At 36.3% G+C, this 18,783-nt stretch overlaps 1 protein-coding gene across 1 annotated transcript in view; it reads left to right on the top strand.

The window, feature by feature from the left end:
• The window catches only part of CHIC2 (cysteine rich hydrophobic domain 2), a 32,984-nt gene extending 15,398 nt beyond the window's left edge, over nt 1–17,586 (top strand). The window contains exons 4-6 of the mRNA XM_065060897.1: nt 7,809–7,865; nt 8,032–8,091; nt 10,363–17,586. Of these exons, the coding sequence (XP_064916969.1) occupies nt 7,809–7,865; nt 8,032–8,091; nt 10,363–10,413 (168 nt within the window). The 3' untranslated portion in view covers nt 10,414–17,586. The remainder of the gene's footprint in view (nt 1–7,808; nt 7,866–8,031; nt 8,092–10,362) is intronic.
• The last annotated feature ends 1,197 nt before the right edge of the window (nt 17,587–18,783 follow it).

Genomic DNA, 18,783 nt, shown 5'->3' with positions numbered 1-18,783 from the left:
TGGTGCATAATGAGGTGTGGGAGCAGATAGTTGTCATGTCTTTTAATTTGCAAACCTACTTGGGGAGTGGGGCAGGGCAATAAAATTGGCATGAAGAACACTTACAAATATAAGTAAATCACAAAATATTAGTTTGCTTCTTTATAAATCAAATGCAAATCCTTTAGTATTTAAAAATATGTATTCTCAAGTTAAATTTGTAATTTCATGTATTATTAATAATAGGCTTTATATTAATCTTAAGTGCAGCCTATATCTTTGGTTTGTATAGTGAATATTCTAAATGCCATTTAAAATTTAATTACATTTGTAATTAGAATGATATCTCTGAAAATTCTATCAAAATAATACATGTAGGATTAACATTTCCGCGTTAAGTGTCCTTTACATTGTGATGGCTAAGGTGTAAGGAGAGAGCTGTAAGTCATGCAGTGGTTTGGTTTTAATATTGCTTTTTGTATTGCTTTTCATGTCCAATTTGATGTGTTTCTAAAAAAATGAATATGAGCTAGTTGAAATCTGCATAGAGCTATATTGAAAGAGCATGCTCAAAATGATCTGGCTAGTTGTCAGATTTGTAAGGCAGGTTAGGAAGAGTCACTTATAGGATTTTGTCTTTAGCAACCTGTAGATGATGCCAAGTAGGGAGCATATGCAAACACTGTTGAGGAAAGAATTAGAATGCAAACTTATCTGCAATTCATTTTATTAAAATAAGTAGAAAGCATGTCACTGAATAATAACTTTCTAGACTGTGTTATTGTAAAACAAACGTGAGACTAGAATGGGCTGCTGGCAAGTGTGAGGTAGTGACACTGCTGTACTTCTTTTCTTTTTCTCAAAGTAGTCTTGCTCTGGAATGTATTCACTTTTTCACTATATTAAACAAACCAGGGTAAAACATATTCTGCATAAGTGGAGCACTCTCAGTAACTCAAGTTCTATGTATAAATACAGCAACTTGTTATTTAACAAAAAAAAAAAAAGTAGTTCCAGGAAAATGACTGCTGAAAAAAACAGTTGGGAGGATGGGGGGACAGTTTTTCTACAAAAGAGAAGACTGAAAGAGTTGGTAAGTCTTCTGCCATACCAAACATACATGTGAAGTGGAAAGTGACTAATAACTTTTCATTTTGTTCTCCATAAAATTATTTTTGCTGAAATTTGGATTAAATCCTGAATTTACAATAATAAAGATGATGGATTTTTTTTCTTTTAAGTAGCCAGATTTATTTTTTCTAAATTGGTTATCCAGCTACAGGATCAACCTGTGTGAGATTCTGTAATTTTCTGGTTCAGTTCTAGATGGGCAAGACACTGTATAGGATGTCCCTTTAAGAGAAATCGTTCCGTTCAGCGTGCACACTAGCAAAGCATCGGATTTTACAGGGCCTTCTGGAGTTATTTTGTTAAGTTGTGCTGTGTTTCAGTCTTTCTGGTCCTATAGCCTCTCTTCCATTCTTGGCCCCTGCCCTTAGACTCAGTCCTAACAGCAAGAGTCAGGCTTCCTACATACCAATAAATGACACCTGGGAGCGTTCCTAGGAATCGATGCTTTATAATTGGTGAGGCTCCTGGCAGGCTCTGGATGTTGTGTTGTGTTGTGTAACAATTCCTAGGCATTACCAGAATACTCCAGGTACTATGAGTGGCTGGGAGGTTATGAAAACCTACTGATATAGATGAAAACTTACTGATACAGATGTCAACTGTTCCCTGACAGCTGGCTTCAACTGAATGGGAATATTTCTGGCCACAGCTTCATGTTCTAATAGAGATGTAAACTGAAATTCTTTTGTTTCCGCACCTGCACTGACCGTTAACTATGGTCCATGGCATTGTACTGGATATTTTGGAAATAAATGATGGAGACCCAAATTAACATCTCTGTAACCTTAAAAGAGAAGATGGAGGTGGAATTTTCATTCATGTTCAGTTTATAATTTCCCACAGTGGATGATACTAGATGAGTTGTTTCGACATTCAGTCCTATTTCCATCCCTGTTACAGTCAATTGCATCTTGTGTTTTAATTTTCTGTGGCCTTTTCTGTGAGAATGTCCTTCAGCAGGAGGTGGATGCTTTAGATTGTCATAGCCAGATTTGAATAATTTGTTTGCAGGGTGCTGAGCTTCATTGGTTTTGTTTCATTATGATGACAAAGAATCAGAGCTAGAATTTAATCATAGAACAAAAGAGTTAAAAATCTTTCTTTACAAATTAAAGTAACATCATAATTGTAATCCTGATACTTCATGGATCAGTTCAACATCTGTCTGTCTGTGGAATGTGTTTTTCCACATCTCAACTGGACCTTCTCAAGGGAAGCGTGTTCACTCTGCCAAGGTCAAGGCCATTTCTTCTGCAAGGCTTTGCCATAGTGTGAAGTTTCCACCATGGTCGGCTCTAGTCACTGTCATCTCATTACAGAAAGTAGCTAGCCACACTTCTTTGGTGACTTGGCTATTAGAGGGGGGCTAAAATACCGATGACCGTAGTACCTTGAATCTTTTGGATTGTCTGTATTTGAGAGGAAATTTATGTAAGACTTTTGTAATCAACTTTTAGGAATTTGAATTGATAATTTGTCTCTGCCACATGTTTCTACCACAGACCAAAATGACTTTGGAAAATCCTCATCTACTATCTATCAGTTAATACATTGATGATAATACAAGATGTTTCTCCATTGCACTCCTGCTTAGTGCATGTGGGTTTTTTGTGTCTGTCCGCCTTCTCCATTCTCCACATACTTCATGGCTTTAGTGCTTGCTTAAACACTCTAGAAGTTTGAGAATCAAGGTAACCAGAGTCTCTGAGGAATTGTCTTCCACTTAGATATTAAAAACTATTGCATGCAGTAATGTCAAATAATGCTGCTGTCCTCTTTCAATCAGCAGCCGATTTGGTGGAAGAGACCTTTCCAGAAAGTAGTTGATCTGATTTGATTGATTAGGCTTTAAATCTATCTCTCTGTGATGTACCGACCCAGGGCTGAGACCTGTTAAAATTAGGTCAGTTTATGACTCGTGAGGATATTGGACGGTATCCTTGGGGCTGTCTTTTAGAATGGGAGGTTTCCTGAGGTCAATTTGACGCTGTCCATTCTTCTGCTCCAAAATTCTGCTGGTTATATTTCTCTTCGCCTGATCAAGAGCTTTGATCTGTGCTTTGGTCTGGATTCAGTTTCTGCCCAGAATCATCTTAAGGTAGGTCAAGGTGCAGCAATAGTAATCCTGTTGGACAAGGCAGTTATTTCAAGATCATACAAAAAGCACCAGAATGCCACATTTATTTCCAGATATTCTTCGATCTGTGTAGTATGGATTTCACTCACTTTCTTGTATGGATGCTGCAGTTCCTTCTGGGATGAGCACCCTTACAATAGTCTCCAGTAAGAAACATCCTAGCTACTAATAGGAAAAATGATGCAAGATGCACCTGTGTGGTTGAACAGACACCTTTTCAAACTATGGTACATGCTGAAGCAGGTATTCTGGGGTGTCAGGATCTGAAATCAGCTCCAGTTTCACCTTCGTCATCCTTCACAAACAGAGAATTCCTCAGTAAGAAGGGAGTGTTACCAAGTTACAATTTCTAAAGGGTTTATTTGGGGTACAGTGTTCAAGGTGGAGACTTTCTCAGCACAGATAAAGAAATGTGTGATTCAGTTATGCATGTTCCGAGTACAGCTTGAGCATTGTCGTGACACCAATATGGGCCTCAATTGACTTGAGGGATGCTCTGGCATGTTGAAAATGAGCGTACAGTTATGTGACTCAGTTATCTTCTAACTTTATATTTGTTGGTAATTAAATTACTTGTGTATAAATTTTGTAGTAAGGTATGTCTTTGTTTGGAGGATGAACAGAAATTCCTGCTTCCATCATTTCTCTCTTTGACTGAGTGGCGATGGTGTAGTTCAGACCTCTGACAGAATCCTTCACCTTTCTTCCATGGGGTGTAATACAAATCCTCGTCACAGGAAAATCAACAAAAATCTGTTTAACTTTGTCTTCTTGTATTTTGAAATTTGAGCATAAGCTGTATTTTTTTTTAGGGCAATATTAAAAGTGATTAATACTAGATTGTGATAAAGTTTTATACAAAGTAATTTGAAAATCTCCACATAGTATATATTGGACTAATGTTGCACTACATTTACGTATGTTTTGGAGTTTTCAGATGAGAAGTCAAGATCAAATGCATGTAGCAAGAGATTCTTCTGTTGTTCCCAGACAACTACAAATAAAATTCATAGTGGAGGATTGTGTTGTTACTGTCCATGTTGTTTCCCTGCTTAGATAAAGACAAAGGGAGGTACTCAAATTAGCACCATTTTGGAAGTCATGTAAGATCCTTTTGTTTAATATTGTACCAGTCATTCACTGATTTACAGCAGGAGTTGAGGGGGCTTTGGCCCATTCACTAGTACGGTGTAGTGTAGCGTGCGTGTTCCAGGTCATGCACTGCGAGAGGGGGCCCTGGGGCTGCACAGCCTCCCAGCCCACAGAACTGCAGCCGGAGTTGTGAGCTAACTTCTCTAGACACTGCAAAGACATAAGAGAAAGATCTTGCAGTTGGCAATACAGGTAACACACTGTTTGTATTCAGTATTGCCTTGGTTCTGCATGAAAAGTTCATACTTTTTTTTTTTTTTTGGTCTTCCGCGTTTAAGGGCAAAACTTTATTTTACTTAATTGGGAGCAATAAGCATTGATGAAAGCGTATTCCAAGCTGGGCTTTTTTGGTAGCCTGATGTTTCAAAAGACACTACCAAACACTAATATCTTTAAATAGTTATTTTACAGGAATGTTTCATTAAACATTGCATCTAGAAAGTTGATTGAAGAGGTTTATTTCACAAAAATCTGTGGATAACATTAAAGACACTCCTTTTTTTCAGAAAGTATGTTACAAAGCATACTTGCTTATCATTGGTATACTAAAAAGTATACTTGAATTGCAGTTTTAGCTTTGCTCAAATATTGGATTGGGTTTTATAAGAAAAAATTTTAAGAGCTGGATAGTATTAAATCTTCCTAATAAGCAAGTTTCTCTTCCACTTAATTTGTGCTTTTGTTGTAGCTAACAAATAATTTGCTGTATGGGTTTTTCTGTACACCATTGATAGAATATATAAGCTTGTCATCCTAGTGTGCTGGAAATGCTACACTCAAATCAAGTGTTCCTTTCTGGTTTTGTATATCCTCACCTGCTCCTCACTGTAAATCATTGAGATGTCAAGAGCAGTGATTAATTAAGCTGCACGTGCAAGTGCTTTTTTTCACCTGTCAAGTAGGAAGAAAACTTACTATAGTGAATTGTGTGATGCTGTTTAATTAATTTCTTTTTATGCCAAGCTCTGAGTTTTTCAGAAATATGTTACAGTCTAATTTTCATTAACATTTCTGTATTGATAATATGGCGTGATTAGGGAGCCGTGACCATCTTAAATTATACTACAGGCAGATTGTATTTAAGGCTCTGGGAACGTAAATAACTGTGGTCTTGGGCCTGCGTGTATTTTTATCTCACAGTAGTCAAATGACTTTAAACTGGCTTCTTATTTAAATAAACCAATTAATAGTACATAAATAAGAAATGGATAGGTAGTTATGTGTATGTATTGTAATATAGATGCAATTTTATTGGACTTGGAAAAGTTTGCATGTTTTTCACACTCTTTGGGGCAAACAATGAAATTAAATTGTATAGTGATCTTAATCTATTATTAAAAGGTCCTGGAAAGGAAGATTACAAGGTAGATTCAGGTTTTGAATCCGTTTTGCCATTGGTTTAGCAGCGGGTGGGCAGGCAGATGCCTGCTCAGAGTAGAACCTATTGCCATTTTTCACCATTGATAGAGTAGCCTTTCAGAGTCAATGAGCTCTGTCAATGTGAGCTTGTCAAGGCTACAACTTCATAGACCTGAGAGGCGGTTTGAGAGGTCAGCCCTTTTCAGGTTTGCTGTGATGCAAATGAACTTTAATGCTTAAACAACTATTGGAATTTTTATGTCTGCTCCTTGTTCTTTTTTCTTCACAAAGTCATTGACGAGACATTCAGTGCTTTTTAAATTGGAAGTTGCATTGTGCTAAAGACCTAGTACAGATTTACGGAGGGCTGAAAGCAGTTAGATCATGTTCTTTTCATGGTGCGATTAGAATCAAATCGATTTCCCTACAGCCTTCAGCATTCAGATGGCAATTTTAACAAAGCTTGGGGGCTAGACAAGGGACAAAACGACTGAACTGAATGTTAATTACACTCTGCAGCCTTATTTTCTTTTGATTTGGAGCTGACTGGCAACTAAATTAACAAAAGTGTGACCATAACTGCTGCCCTATTTTCATTTAAAAGGAGAGCAGACTCTAAAAGGCTATCTTTACAAAGAAACAAGTGAGGTCTACTGATTATTGTTAAAGGGCACTGTCTTTAAAAACATAATAATAACAATAACCCCAGAAATACTCAATTCCCAATCGAGGTGATGAATTAGTCACTAGCACATCCACCACCTTCTGATAATTCCATGACTTGCACTTTTTAAAATAAAATGTAATAAAAATTCAGTGTAATGAATACTTGTAGCCATGATCTGATTTTTCATCATGTGACCACAGTACATGCTTAGATGGGTTTCCCCACAGCCGCTTTGGTGTTAAACTAGAGAGAAACTGATGTTTGAAAACCAAGATGTTACTATTTGGTGGGAAATGAATAATTTGTTGTCCAATTTTTATTTTGCCCAGACATTCTTGTTTCTTGTGAGACCATTTAGTTTGATTTGTTAAGGTTCATTTACAGTACTTGTATTTTGTAGTAATAACAGCAAGATGCTTTCTCATCCCTTCCCCTCACCCCTCTCTGCCTTGTAAGGAAGCTGCAGCTGCACTAAGTTGTATTTGATCCTTGTCATTGCTCCGTCCTTTTGCACCTGCAGCTCTGTTGGTCTCATCTTAACACCTGGCACCATGAATTATCCTCTTTTTATTCATAGTCAGTAGCAAATCCCCTTTAGAGCTAAGCAGTATATATTCTGGCAGTCAAATGACCATAAATGTCAGAATGTATTTCTCAAATGTAAATATAACTGAATAATTATATTCAAAATGCTGTGAAACTTTACAGCACAGAATGTCCTTTAATACTAGCGTGCATAATCATTAAAAGCTGTGCAGAACAGCTTTCGGGATCCTCTATCTCAAGTGTCAAGTGTGGACAATATAGGCAGTAAAACTTTGCTTTGGAGTCCTAGATATTGGGTTTGCTCTCTATATACAACTCACAGCTTTAGTAATATTCATTTGTGCGATTTACTGCAACTTTCTACATTTAGTTTTCAGTCTCTAAAATCTGGATATAAAAGTAACAAAACCTTCTCTTTTGTTTAGAGTACTGCATAGTTGTACTTGACCTACAGCACTGCAAAACAGTTCACAACGTTTGTCGGTTTCGATGCCGACCTTAGAAGCCGTATGTTTAGACCACTGATACTGGGGGAGCAGTGTTTCTGCTTTCATACTTGGGTCACTTCAAAATTTCTGTGGTTTTCAAGTTAGAACTGCTAGAAGAACCAGGAAGCAGGTTCTGTTCCAGAGTGGTGTGAGGGAGCTATCTGAGTGTCATAAAAAGTTGTTTCTGTTCTAGTTACTATTTAATACCAGAGAAGTTTTGATAGTATTACAGACCACCCTGTACTCAGTCACTGTCCTGTACCTCTCTCCTTTTCACACAAAAGCAGCTGCAAAACAAAGTTTTTCTAAAACCAGTCAAGAGTAAAATTCTTTCTCATTTGTCTTCCAGACACGAAGATCGATTGAGAAGTTATTAGAATGGGAAAACAATAGGTTATACCACAAGGTGAGTGCCGCAGGGAGCAGCTTCGTACTGTTGGAGTTTGAATTGCACAGTATGGAAACAGATGCTTTTGTTGAACGAAAAATATGAAAGGTGGACAAATGGGCTAGTCTGTGTGCTGCAATAAAATACAGCTCATTTTTCTTCTTTTTCTTTCCTCCTTGTCTAGCTGTGCTTGCATTGGAGACTAAGCAAAAGGAAATGTGAAACGAATAACATGATGGAATATGTAAGTTAAAGGGCTGTTTTGTGAGTTTCTCTATTAAATGATCATTTATTTTGCTTCTGATCTTATTCTTTTCATGATTATTAATCAGTAAAGGTGTCAGGAGCTTAATCGCCTGAGTGCAAGGATTTTCTACGGTTCACAGATGCATGGTTTCATGTGCAGGACTGATTTATAAAGTTATGAATGACTTGAAAACAAGGCTTCACTGTGTTCTGAAAAATAATAAATTAATTGCCAAGATAAAATAGCTTGAGCATGTGCTGATGGAGTGTGAAATTTTAGATGCTGTATAAAGAATAACCACAACTTTGGTTACGCAGCAAGTCAGATATGGCTGTTTTATATAATGCTAATGAAGTCTAAAAGTATGGAAGAAGACCTTTCAACAAAGCTGTTGGAGCTTAAGAAACCTTTAGCCTTTTTAGATTTCAACTACCCCTTACGTCAACTGTCTTCAAAGTATCTTTATCTGCAATTGGTGTCACTAAAATATTTTTAAGTCAGTCTCTGGAGTTCTAACTTATTTCTGTCTTTGAGACTCCATAAGCCCATCTTGGAAATACACAGTGAGAAGTGGTTTAAAATGAATGACGACCAATGTGGGACTTCAGTTTGATGAGCCTGCAAACTTTTTGCTGTTTTTTTGGTACTGTTTTTATTTCCATTTTCAAAATATCTTGGAGGTAAACAGAATAGGATGAAATTAAGCTGCTGAAGTGTAAGAAACATTAGAATTTGCATAATTTCTTTTAATGCTCTGGTAAGTAGCCGATAGGGTTCACTTTAAAAAAAAAGATTAACCCTTGAGAAATATTTACGGTATTAGTTCCAGCTTATCTGTGATCTTTCATTACGTGGTACTTCGTCTGTGCTTTGAAACAACAAAGCTATCATGCATATAAGCATTTAAAAAGTAATTAAATAATAGTAAATTATATTGAAATAATATTTTTCTTTTTGTCTTCCCTTTTTTCCTGTTTCTACATTAGATCTTTTTTATAACCTGAAACGTAAAATATTTAAACCACGTTTTTTACAGAAACTCTTCATTTTGCTGCATAAGTAGACTCTTTGTAACATCTGTTCCACAACTTTTTTGTTTAGATATATGAAATGTGACTGAAAATGGAATAAAGCAAATTTCAGAAAGTAGATTTTTAGGTTTACCTAAGTGAAGGGTTTTTAGTTCGCTGCAAATTTTGTTTTTCTACAGGAAAACATTGTCACATCTGATGTGTTGCAGATTAAATTGAAAAAAAACACATACAATGCTAGTTTGTAAATACTATGGCTCAGCAACACTTACAGGTGAACATTCATTCTATAAATACAATTTAAAATCAACTTACCTGCTTACATTGGTAATATGTAAGCATAGGCATATAGTTTTACAGGATAAAGGTCAAAGATTTTATTTTCAGTTTGTGTAATGTCTACCATAGTACCTCTGGGTATATTTGATGAGAAATTTTTTTACCAAACTTTTCTGTACCATTTTCTCATTTTCAGCAAACCAAGTTGCTAGTCCTAGTCTCTTGAAAACTGCCAGTAACATTTTGTTCATGATTTGATTTTAAATAATAAATACATTGTAGTCTTTTTTTTTTTTTTAATACAGATCATTTAAATTAGACTCTGGTACCCAAAACTTTGTGCTTTGCCAACATGGTGTTCTAAATCCACTGTTGTAGATACTAAATTACATAAATAATTAAATAAATTAAATATATTTTACACCTTTGGCTTAAAGACAGTGTTCCAGCTTTGCTTCTTGCTCCCCTTTGGAAACCTTGCCTGAGTATCAGAAGCCCTGGTATATCCGAAGCATTCAGGGGTTGGCTCATATCAGTGATCAAGGGATTTTGAGCAGTTTGCATCATTTCTAACAATAAGTAACTTCTGAATATCTCTAAAGATAACATCAAAATCAGGTGTATAAGTTTATTTCAAAAGAGTTTGCCTTAGAAGTATAATCAGAGACTTCTACTTTTCTGATGTTCCGTATGCTATCAGAGATAGAAGTGTTTACCCTCTAAGCAGCCAAGCTGTGTTCTCCTTTACAATCAAAACCAGTTAAAAATTGTTTTAACTTCTTAGAAAGGCAAGCTCCCCTTACAAGTAAATAAAATCCTTAGCACTGTTGCCTTTAATCGTCATCATGACTTGATGTACTTAATAAAAAAAAAAAAGAGCATGTGAATTATCATTTTGATAGATAATAGGATTGCTGCCAGCTTCCATTTAATATATATTTGTTTTCTTTTTATACAGGTCATCCTTATAGAATTTTTACCAAAGACACCGATTTTTCGACCAGATTAGCATTTGATTTATTTATAGAGACTTATTAAAGTATGTTGTCTTTCCAATGGTGCCTTGCTTGGTGCTCTCCTGGTGGTGACATAGCATTGGTTCTACAGAATCTTGTGGTGTTTTTCGTTATTTTTTGGTTTGTTTCATTTTTGTTTGTGTGTTGTTTGTTTTTTTTTTTTGTTCTTTCCCCCTCCCCCCCCCCCCCCTTTTTTTCTTTTTAATAAGAGCGTGTCAAAGTGCATTTGGTCAAACTTGGCAAAGTCATTTCATGCAAATGTTAACTACTACTTAAGTTATTGTTATCTTACTATTTCTGTTTATTAACGTATCTTAATTTTCTAAGAGTCTTTTATATGTGTGTGCGCATATGTGTACATATATATTACTATAAATACACAGCTGAAAATGGTGTACAAGTGAGCAGGTATTTTTTTATCCCCAAATGACACAACTAATTGACTGTACATTGTTTAAGTCCTTTTAATCATTTGTTTACATGCTGAAGTACCTTCGAAGATCTTCCTAAACTTTTGTCAGCGACTAGTCAGCTGTAAATATTTTTATTTCTTTTTAGGATATTGGCTAGCCTCTTCCAGCAAAAGCAGGAGATAAAGTTCTTTTTGAAACCCAAATGTCACTGCATTAGTAGAAATCTGTGTTTTTCATGAAGAAGCCCTGTCAGCTGGTTCTGAAAAAGTCCTAATTTAAAGGTTAAAAGATAAAAAGCAGCAAAGTAGAATTATATTACTTAGACTAGGAGAATCACTGAGAGAATTGCATGCATCTGGTTAGTAGGATTAAAAATCACAAAAATATATTAGTATTACAGTTTATAATGTAGCTGTTTTAATTCAGGCTAATGCCACCTATCAGCTTTATTCCTATTGTTTACAAGATCCTGTACACAGGGGTGCAGAAGGACTTGTTTTATTAAAAACTATTGTGCAAGAGGACCTTTCGGGGTGGGTTTGTTTTTTGTTGTTTTGAAGCCACATAAACAGAAAAAAGTGATTGAAGAAATTGTGAGCAGTACAGCTCCAGAGACAAATGCAGCATACACTGGGCAACAGTGTAAGTTTAAGTGTGTTAGGTAACTATTTATTGCACCCTTGTTTCTGCTCATTTTGGTTTACAAAGCTTATTTTCTGCACAAGTATAAGACTTTTTTTTCACTGGATATGTGGTGTATGCATGGGTCAGGCCAGTTCTATTTAGTTTCTTCTACTTGTATCTTAGTTGTACATATCTTAACACATTATAGTTTTTTAACTGCAACTCAAACATTTTTAAGTTTGCATTAGATATCTAAAATTACTGTACATGAACAATAATGTAAGTTAAGAATATGTTCCTTGTACAGTTGTGGTAGCAAGCAATAATGTGAATATATGAAAAAACAGATATATTCTGCTTAATATTTGTATGAATGAACAGATGATACCACTACAAGAATAATCTTCTCTTTTTAATCTTTTAAATACAAGTTTTATTTCAAGGTAATACATTACAGGTACCCTGATGCTGTGAACTATTTTTCTATGTCTACAAAATATTTATTATCTTTAAAATATTCTCTAGTGAGTATTATATTCCTAAATTGTTGACAGTGGGAGTGGTCTGGAAAGTGTTAAGTTTTCTTAAATCTAAGCCCTCTGTATCAGTTCCCAAAACTCATCCTTTGCTCAGCTTTTGTCTGTGGATTCCTGCTGTTTACGTTGAAAATAGCTCAGCTCTGCTTTTCACACAAGCATACAAGTGTGTTTTTTTGACTAGACGGAGATATGTTTTTAAATTAACAAATATTGGTTTTGTGCTGCCTCAGTCTACTGTGTCCCACAGCCATTTCTCTCCAAAGTAAGTGGTTATAATTTTTTATAAATCAACTTCGGCCTCTTCTTTACCACAAATCTGGATCTGCAGCGCTCCTCCGCTCACCCAGAAGCTTTAGCAGCAGCCAGTGCTGGGGGCAGCGGGGGTTGTGGAGGATGGAGGTGCAGGGGAGAGGTTGCAATTGAACTGGTGATAAATACTGATGAACAGAAATATATGTTGATTTCTTCAAGTGTCAGTTTCCAATAAAATGACTATTGACCCATACAAGGCCTAGATTTTATTATGAAAATTTTCAGTTGACTGTGTAGATAGGTTTGTGTCACGGATGCAGTTTTCCACTGGTAGTTCATTGGCGAGGAGGGGGAGATTTGATGTGACTTGTGATACGTTCATAGCAGCACTGCATTCAGCGTGAGCTATTCACTTTAGTTTACTACCCAGACTTTCCAGACTACATTCTGTGACACAAATACCTTGCCAGCAGCGTCGAAACCTACCTACAGTAAAGCTAATTTGAGCATGATACGTGCTCAAACCAGAGCAGTGGATAGAGTGTGGCTTGCCGGTTTACAAAGAGTATCTTGTTAGTAAAGCTTCCACATAAGCACTAGTGCTGTTTAAGATCTTCTCTACTTTTAGGTGCATCTGCAGTCATGTGCCTGATTAGCAGGCATTTTGATATTTTAACTGTTTCTCTCTAAGAATTCTATTATAGGGATCCAAAGTAGAGCTCTGAGCAAATAAATAGTTAACTCTCTTGGTAAGGAGCCCAGACTAATCACCCCTTAAAGCATTTCTGATATCTTGTTGAAACAATGTCTCTGACTTAAAATGCAACCAGGAAACTTGAGAAACTGCATATACATATATATGTGTGTGTGTGTATGTGTGTGTGTGTGTATATATATATATACACACACATATTTATATATGTGAGTTTTGCTCAAAAGTGTTACTCTCTTGATGAGGTAGTACATTCACCTGGTAAGAATGTTATAAAACATTTTCATATAATCCCTTTCGATTCATTAATTACAATGATAGAAATTGAACATGGCAGGAACTTTAATCAACTGTTTAATGCCTGCAGCAGTCTTCAGGATTATCCTTTGATGTTGTTTCTAAAATACTGAATCTATTTATTTTGTACGCTAGTGAGAAGACATATATTACCTTTTTTTTTTTTTTCGGTCCAGTTGGCAGAGGATGAAGTTGCAACAGTTTGAGGTTTGAGCAGGCCAGAAGCTGTAGTTGGACCTCCAGGGCATAGCCTACTCTTTGCTGAAAAAAGTATTACATTGTGCTAACTTGTTCAGCTTCTTGCAGCTCAGCAATTTCTAAAAATAACCTTTTCTATTTCCAGTTTTCTTGAATAGTAAGAGTTAGGTACCCACTTGATATTAATAATTTAACAAATGATACTAATTATGTCCGTTTTACCTTTAGCCTGAAAAACTAATAGTAAAGGCATCTATGGCTCACTGTGAAAGCTAATTATTATTATTTTTAGTTATAGTGGCCATTAACTGGCCAATAAAAATTCCTTTCTTACTGAAATACAACCAAATTAAATTATTTTTAACCTTTTAGTGATACGTAGAAATAAGTAGAAATAAGTCCTAAAGGAGAAAGGCTTTCTGTCTGACCATACGTGAAGAATTCTGCAGAGCTCATCTGTTGTTAAATAGCTATGATTTGAAGTTTTTGCTGAGTTGGGCAGACTACAGCAGAAATTAAAATGTGTATGGAGATAGTTTATTAAAAAGACTACTACTGAGCTATTACAAACAAAAATTACTACTTTGTGTAACCAATGTATGCAAATGCAAAATTCCCCACAATACTCAAAATCAACTAGATTGTAAAAACTTCTCACAGCACTTAAATTATAATCTCTGAATCAATTTGTTAAATGATACATTTTTGTGAATCTCGAGGCCATGGTGTTTAAACGTAATACTCTGTCTCTGAGATACATGCTTACTTAAAAGTCAGTTTTCATTTTTTTTCTCAGTGTCATTATTTAACCCTGAAGATTGTAGGAAGAGCTTTAAAATGCAGTCTGTAACAAGCCAGAAGGCAAAGAAAAAGAAGTTGTCCTTATTCCCTTCCCTCCACCCCCACTCCAAAGTCTTAATTTTAAATTGGTCCCCTTGTCTTGGGAGCCGTAGCTTATGGTTTTTGAGCAGCTGGCAACAATGCAAATCGTGCACCAAAAAACCCCATTTGAATTCTGAACAATTTAAAGAGATCACTTTAATTGAAGAGGCAACAGACTTATTAAGCAAAGAAAATCCCTGGTTCTTTTTAAGTTCTCCCAGCACTGCTGTTGTGTAATTAAAAGAAGGATCATGATGACCCTACATTAGGTCAAAATCCAGATGATATTGTGTAAAGGAAATGTTCAATTAGAGACGTCTCGGAGCCCCAAATGTCTTGGATTCACAGTAGTGACTTATTAAGGGTAAGTGTCGCTGGCTAGTTTTGTATCTGTGACTAAAATCATTTATGTTGCTCTTCAGCAACCTTGCTTATGAAGAGAATGCATTTTAGAAATAAGATCTATATTAATCACCGCTAATTTCCTGTAATTTCTGTGCTGCTTCTCCCTAAAGCCACGTTGCATTTTTATTGCAAACAGCTAAAAATGTATGATCGTTATAATGCCTTTAATAGCCATATTGTAGGTAGAAATATTAACTTCTCAGGGACTAATAGGAAATACAGAAATGGAGTTAATGAGCTGAATGCCTAACTGCATGAAGGCTTACTTTGCAAACAGCACCCTAGAAAACTTCTGATTGTAATGTGCATGACCATTATGAATGTTACCAGTATACAGCTATGACAGCTCCCTTTACCCTGTTTTATTAGTCTGCTGAATGTCAAAGTATGTTGTATAAGGATAAATGAAGTTTGGTGGGGTTTTTTTGCTGATTTGGATGGAGTGATTAGTTCTAATGGTGCTACCTTCTTAATTCCTGTGTCTATTCTTTGTAAAGCTCTCTGCCGGCTGGGTGAATCGAGTTACTGGTGTAATTCTTAAGCAAGTGGAAATGTTTCAAGGGGAGAAGTACTCTAGAAGCAAAAAAATGCACTGCTGAAAACACCATGCATTTATTCTTAATTACTTACAGATATGCATTTGGGTTGTTTTGTTGGTAACAGTATTTTGCAGTTCATTAGTTTTTGAACTTCATCTTTTTGCATGCTGACGTTTCAGTCAGCGTGGGCTGAATTAGAGGCCATTTTTTTTAAAATGAAAAGAACCCTTGCATGAAACTTCCTATTTCGACACTTGTTCTGCTGGTGTGTGTATCTCCACTACATGACACCTGGGTAATACATATTTTATAAACTAGATTGTATTGTTTTCATAGAAGATGTCCTTTTAAAAGATTATTCTACTTTGTTTAGCTCATTAATATTTCATTAAGATTTACCTTATTGAAAAAAGATTTGTAGATGCTTGACTCCTCAGAACACAGCAGACCATTAGGAAAGATTTAGTGAGGGAAAAGATGAAACAGGAATTAGGAGAAACACCACCCAAAGATTGAATTTGGGAATTAGGTTTGGAATTTTCTGTTTGTGATGGAAAGTAGTTTTGACCTGAATGAAATAGTATCGAATAATTAAATTAAAAGCTAGCAATCCCTCTAAGTAATTATATAGACTGTCTTCTCAGACACTTTTTTTAATTTTAACAAGTGTGTTACTGGTTTATTTTGATTATGCCCTAATTGATAGACAGTTCTGCTATTATGCAGATTTTGAGGTAAGCTTCCTTCTAAACTCAGCATCTCTTAGTTTAAAATATCCAGATCAAACCAGAATCGCTGATGAGAGCTGCGCAGCGATTGCAGAAGAGTCTTTTCCTAAGCTGGAGCCTGCAATGCACGGCTAATTGTTCCCAAAGAAAATTCTTGCCTTGTCCAGACAGCTCCTGTCATGTGACAGTGTATCTAAGGCCCAGGGGGAGGATCCAGTGAGGATAATTTACGTTCAGGTGAGTAAGGAAGACTTTTGTAGTTAGTTGTAGCTTTTATGGTGAAGGGAACTGTTGACAAATGTTCCCTTTTGCAGGGCAGATAGTAGGTTTTGTAACGTTTATTGAAACATGCTCTGCACCACACTCTCCCCCAACCCCCCCAAAAAACAAACCAACGAACAAGCCCAACAAACTTAATCATTGAAAGTTTCCTTACCTCATGCTGAAAACTAGGCTTGATAGTTACGTAAAGATTTTTGTCTGTTACAGCGGTTTAGGTTTGTGAAGCCAGTTTTTAAATCGTGTTTAGAAATTTTTCGAAAAGTCAGATATCCTGATGCCATATAACTGGTATTTTTAGTGGCTCTGTGTTTAAACTGATTTCATTGTACCAATATAAATATCTCATCCACTCTAAATGTTTATCTCTGATCCTTCTGTGCTTGCAACAGGCTTTCAAACTTGTTAGTATATGCACTGTGCATCCCTGTTAATGTTGTCAATGGACAGTTTGGTTCAGTCAGGTAACAAGAAATTGTTCAAATCATTTGCTCCTGATTTGAAAAGTCTGACTCGGATTCTTGTTTTCATAAAAGACTGAGTATGACAATCAGAACACCGAACTAATTCCAACAACACATTTTAAAGAGAATGGTAAACAACAGAACAGTGCCTATGTGTTGTGTGCTGAATTGGCCCTGTGTAATTCATATTGCTTTAAAAGAATTCACAGAGATTTGCATCTAATTGTATGTGCTTGGGGAAAAAAATGTTAAATGTACGAAACAGTAATGATAAATAAGTCGCTGAAGGGATGTTATCTTTCAAGAAAGCAAACTTAAACCGCAATATTTTGGAGTATGTTAAAAATCCATTTCAGGCAAAAAATGTGTAAGCAGTAATTTAACCTAGAACTGGATATTAAGGAAGCTGCTATTTATGGATACATGATGGTAATTTTGCCTGTTGGGTGTCTTGTCTCATACAGAGTTTAGGAAGATAAGGTTGCTGTGATTTCCGCTATTGTAACATTCCTCTTCGAATATTTTAAGTCTGGCCGAGAGACTGAAAGCTTAGAGGCCAGTACTGTGTTCACAGGGTGCTCGGCTTTGGGAGAAGATAGGAAGAAAAGGACTTTTTTTTTTAAAGTCTGCACAATTGTATATATGCATATTTAAGAGTATTTAACCATGTCTGCTAAATTACTGAAGTGAATCTATTGTTGAATTCTAGAATATTATTTAATACATCAGCATTGTTTTTTCCTGACCTGACCCAGAATTGGACTCCAATATAATTTTTTAAAAGCATTTCTTAAGCTGTATGTATTATAAACTAATAAAAGAATTGTTAACCTATCTACTAAGCGTTACCGTTTTTCATATATCCAATATGTTGGGGGGGAGGGGGAGCATGGTAGGGAGAGGAGGAAAAAGAAAAACCCTAGAAACTTCTGCCTTGCAGTGCAATGGTCTGTTCTAATTTCCAGTTGATACTTTCAGTCTAAATCAGGAAAAAGAAAAAAAAATGGTTTGGGGTAATTTAGGTGACTCTGGGGCTAGAGTTACCAAATTCAGAGGGATTGCCTGCCTGAAAGTGTTTCAAACTGGCTTTTCATTAAGTTTGCGCTTGGAGTTCTTGAAGCTTTTCAAGCCCTAATGGTAGCAGGATTTATTATATGTATCACCACTAGGGTTGAGCAGTCATGTTGAAGCTGTTTGTACGTGTTTTCTTTATACACTAGTGCTTTCAAACAAGATATGCTTTCAGCTAGTTAAGGCAGACACCATTTATTGAGACACGATCATTCCCATCTATGTAATTTATGTATTTTTGAGACTATCAGAGATGAAATGCTGGTTAACGTGAACCTTACGAACAAAAAACTAACCCTGCGCTCTCCAGCGCTCCAAGGTCTTGCTTCCCATCGACCAGCCGCTTTTCTTTGCCTGAAACATTTTACAGCTCTTTGGTTACCCTGGTATGGAGATCTCAACAGCCGCTTCATAATGCGTGCATGTATAGTGTGTGGAGTGTCCGTGGGTGCTGCGTGCAGCTGTGCGGTGTGTGTGCGTGGGGAGGCTGCTCTGCCCGCCGCTGGGAAGCCGCATTCCGGCTGTTGTAATTTGCGCTTCCAAAGCGGTATGATACAATGTTGCTGAGCAGAAAAGCGCACGATAGATTTAATGTAGCCAATTGTGTACTTTTGAAAAAAAGAGTAACTGTTCAGTGTGAGTTAATTTTGGATTTTTTCAGCATCTCTCTTTTAGGCTTTGTGCTGCATTCTTCTAGACAAATGCGTATTCCATGTGGGCCACTGTTCTGCTAAATGCTCTCAGTTCTCCTTTTGCAATCAAGATTATGTTGCTAAGGAGATTTTGCTTTTATTGGTGCCATTGATTTGTGTTAATACGTTTTGAATACCTCTCGGTATTCTTCCGTAGACAAGGCCAAAAGAAAAACTTCCCCGAGTTTCCCCATTTACATTACAAATGGAGCGGTGGTGTAATGAAGCCGATATAAAGTGGGCAGTTGAAAGGGAACTAAAGAAGGGC

This window comes from Columba livia, chromosome 4 (genome assembly GCF_036013475.1).
Source record: "Columba livia isolate bColLiv1 breed racing homer chromosome 4, bColLiv1.pat.W.v2, whole genome shotgun sequence".
NCBI lineage: Eukaryota > Metazoa > Chordata > Aves > Columbiformes > Columbidae > Columba > Columba livia.
The sequence above is the reverse complement of the archived record's forward strand: the minus strand, read 5'-3'. Positions and strand labels throughout refer to the sequence as shown.